We start from the raw sequence: 2,889 nt of genomic DNA, 5'->3' as shown, positions 1-2,889 counted from the left end.
TAAAAAGTACCTTTCAAAAAGTACACATTTGCACCTAAAGAGTTCATATTTGTACCTCAAAGGTACATACCGTTACCAAATACATATCTGTACCTAAACTACGTATTAGTACACTGTAAAACTTTGCTGTAATTTCGCAGCAGGTTTGCCAGTAACTTACTGTAGATTTAATGCACAGTTTTGTTTTATGCATAAACGTACCTAGATTATATTTTTCTTTCATAAAACAAGACTAAATATATTGGGTCACTTTTCTTGTTACGTATGTAAATGTATGGTAATTTAAGACGTTTTAAATATTTTTACAGAAAACAAGAGAAAAATGCTTTGGAAGAATGTCATTTTTTGCAGTGTTGCTGTGCTAATGCTAATGTCTCTTCATGCTCATTTTGAAATTTAGTACTAATTGGAAAGTATATTAAGTAGTTATTAAAGCTACAGTAAGTTACTGGCAAACCTGCTGCAAAAACTACAGCAAAGTTTTACAGTGTACCTTTTTACAGGGGATTCTGTCCGGTGACGGTCTTTGTACTTTCATTTCCGAAAGTATACGCATTATTGTTGACAACATTATTTAACAGAGCAAATTATTTGAATAACTTTGCAAAAGCTCAGTGACAAATAAGAAGGCAAATCTGTTGTTTTTCCTTAAATTTCAAATGCCATAAACACGCGTATAAACTAAAGATGCATTATCTATTAAAAGACACAGACACAGTGTTTATAAAACACTAGAATACCTTTTATATCTTTATTTAAAAAGATGAAACCCACCTCATTTACACAAGGGATATTTAAAAATATTTCTGTAAAACAAGTGCACGTGACATCAGCCCGCATTATTCTTATTTTAGTTCTGAAGAGTTGAATGGGACTCATATGGCCGCAGCGTACGCGAAGTAAGGTTCATGCTGGGCCTTGGTCATTCCAGGTAAAAGTACATACGTTGAAGGTAACGCAGGTGCAGAAGCAGGCCAGCCCGGGCAGTTATAGTGCACCATGTGTCCCGGGTTACCCGGTGACGGGTGAGCGTGCGGCGCGCCGGCCAAAATCCCCATCCCGGGAAACGCAGAGACCCCGGGATAGCCGAGAAACGAATAATGTGGAAACGGCGCAGGAGGTAATTCCGACATTTTGGAGGCCAGGTCGAGAAACGGGTAGGGGTTGGCCGACAGGTGGTGACCGAACAACGCTCGCGTGGCCGCAGAAACGGCCGTTTTCTCCGCGGTGCACATCATGGAGTCCGTGAGCGCGTCTCCGGGTAAGTGCGCACTTTTCAACTGCTCACCTTCACCCAAATTATACGCCACGTTAAAGTGATACCGGTCTTTTTTGATCAGGTTTTTGGGCTTTCTCCGGGGTCTGTATTTGTAATCCGGGTGCTCTTTCATGTGGACGGCTCGGAGGCGTTTGGCTTCATCTATAAATGGTCGTTTCTCAGAGTCCGACAGAAGTTTCCACTCTCCTCCGAGGCGCTTGCTGATCTCAGAGTTGTGCATCTTCGGGTTATCCAAAGCCATCTTTCGTCTCTGAGCTCTCGACCACACCATAAAAGCGTTCATGGGACGCTTGACGTGGTCCATGGGTTTCGACATTATGCTTCCTTGAATTTTCCTTTTCGATTCAGTCCAGAAATGATGCCGAAAGCTCCCTTTACGCACAGTTTAACGAGACCTAAATGGGTTATCTCGGTGACATGGCATCAAAGAAAAATATCAGCAATAGCTTTGACTATTTGTTAAGTAGAAGTGTATTATAAAAATGCAATGGCATAGTTTAATAACTTCTCAAAAGTCCCAGCGGTGCGCGTTGTTATCCATTAACGCGGATGAGCGTAGAAGTTGTGCAGGTGTTCAGTGTACGCGCACTGGTTAGCACCTGCGCTGAGTTTTGAACGGAGTGGGCGTGTCACTTTCTCCTGACATCACTCTGTGCGTGCGTGCGTGCTTGCGTTGGAGACATGAGCGGCGCAGTACTTTTAAGTTTTGCATTTCATTTGTTTAACCAAAAGGACTGTATACGTCATTTTAACTTACTGTTTTAAATCTGGACTAGTGATGAGTTGCTGTAACGTTACTATTTAACTTAATTTGCTGAGTTATGTAATGAAAAACATATGTTGCCGCCTATTTCATTAATAACAAACATTACATTGTACAGTGCAAAAAAGATCATTCGTTTATGTACATTCAAACTGTAAAAATCTCATTACAAAAGAGTTTTTCACTAAACTCATATTTGAATAAGAATTATAATGCTATTCTCTGTGAAGATTAGGCCTATGTCAAACTGAAATGTCTCCCATAGGAGTCTGTGTAAATGTTCAGGGGAGATTATTTAACTTTCTTCATAGCAGAATATGATTGAACTTTTTAAAACAATTAGCCTTTTTGTTTTTTATATTTCTAACAAACAAAACGAACAAATCTCACACCAGGATAGACGCTGCAACCTTTGTGTTGGTTGCCATTCTCCTAAAGAGAGTCAGGCGGGTTTTTCTAACATTGTGTCCATGTCATATATGTTTCTCTGTCGCTATGTGATTATAACGCATTTCTGCTCAATGCATTTCAATATTACAGCATTGTTGAAGATGCTTTTTCAGAACATGTGCTTATTATGGTAATTATCATCTTGTTATTTTAATGATGTATCTTTGTCTACACGTCACTCTTCAAAATCCAGTTGTAGCCATGGATATATTGTCCGTAGTCAACATTATCAGTTACAGTTTTAATGATGCACGTCTTTGAAATCTAAACTACTCAGATCTGAATGACACTATGCAGCATTAATCACAAAAATAACAGATATCATGTTTAAAACAACAACAAACACATAAAATAATATAAACCAATACAATAAGTGTGAACTCCTGGTTCTTTCTTT

General features: G+C 39.1%; 1 protein-coding gene across 1 annotated transcript; it reads right to left on the bottom strand.

Annotated features, from left to right (window-relative positions):
* Window positions 1-803: 803 nt before the first annotated feature.
* sox21a (SRY-box transcription factor 21a) lies at window positions 804-1,851 on the bottom strand. The gene has a single exon (XM_057338370.1). It carries the CDS (start codon window positions 1,593-1,595, stop codon window positions 876-878), a length of 720 nt encoding a protein of 239 aa, XP_057194353.1. The 5' UTR covers window positions 1,596-1,851; the 3' UTR covers window positions 804-875.
* Window positions 1,852-2,889: the final 1,038 nt, after the last annotated feature.

This window comes from Triplophysa rosa, linkage group LG7 (assembly GCF_024868665.1).
Source record: "Triplophysa rosa linkage group LG7, Trosa_1v2, whole genome shotgun sequence".
Classification (NCBI taxonomy): domain Eukaryota; kingdom Metazoa; phylum Chordata; class Actinopteri; order Cypriniformes; family Nemacheilidae; genus Triplophysa; species Triplophysa rosa.
Note: the sequence above shows the minus strand (reverse complement) of the source record. Positions and strands in the feature narration are given on the sequence as shown.

Excerpts from the sequence above, each read along its gene's own strand:
- sox21a (XM_057338370.1), bottom strand. The coding sequence starts at position 1,595 with ATGTCGAAACCCATGGACCACGTCAAGCGTCCCATGAACGCTTTTATG.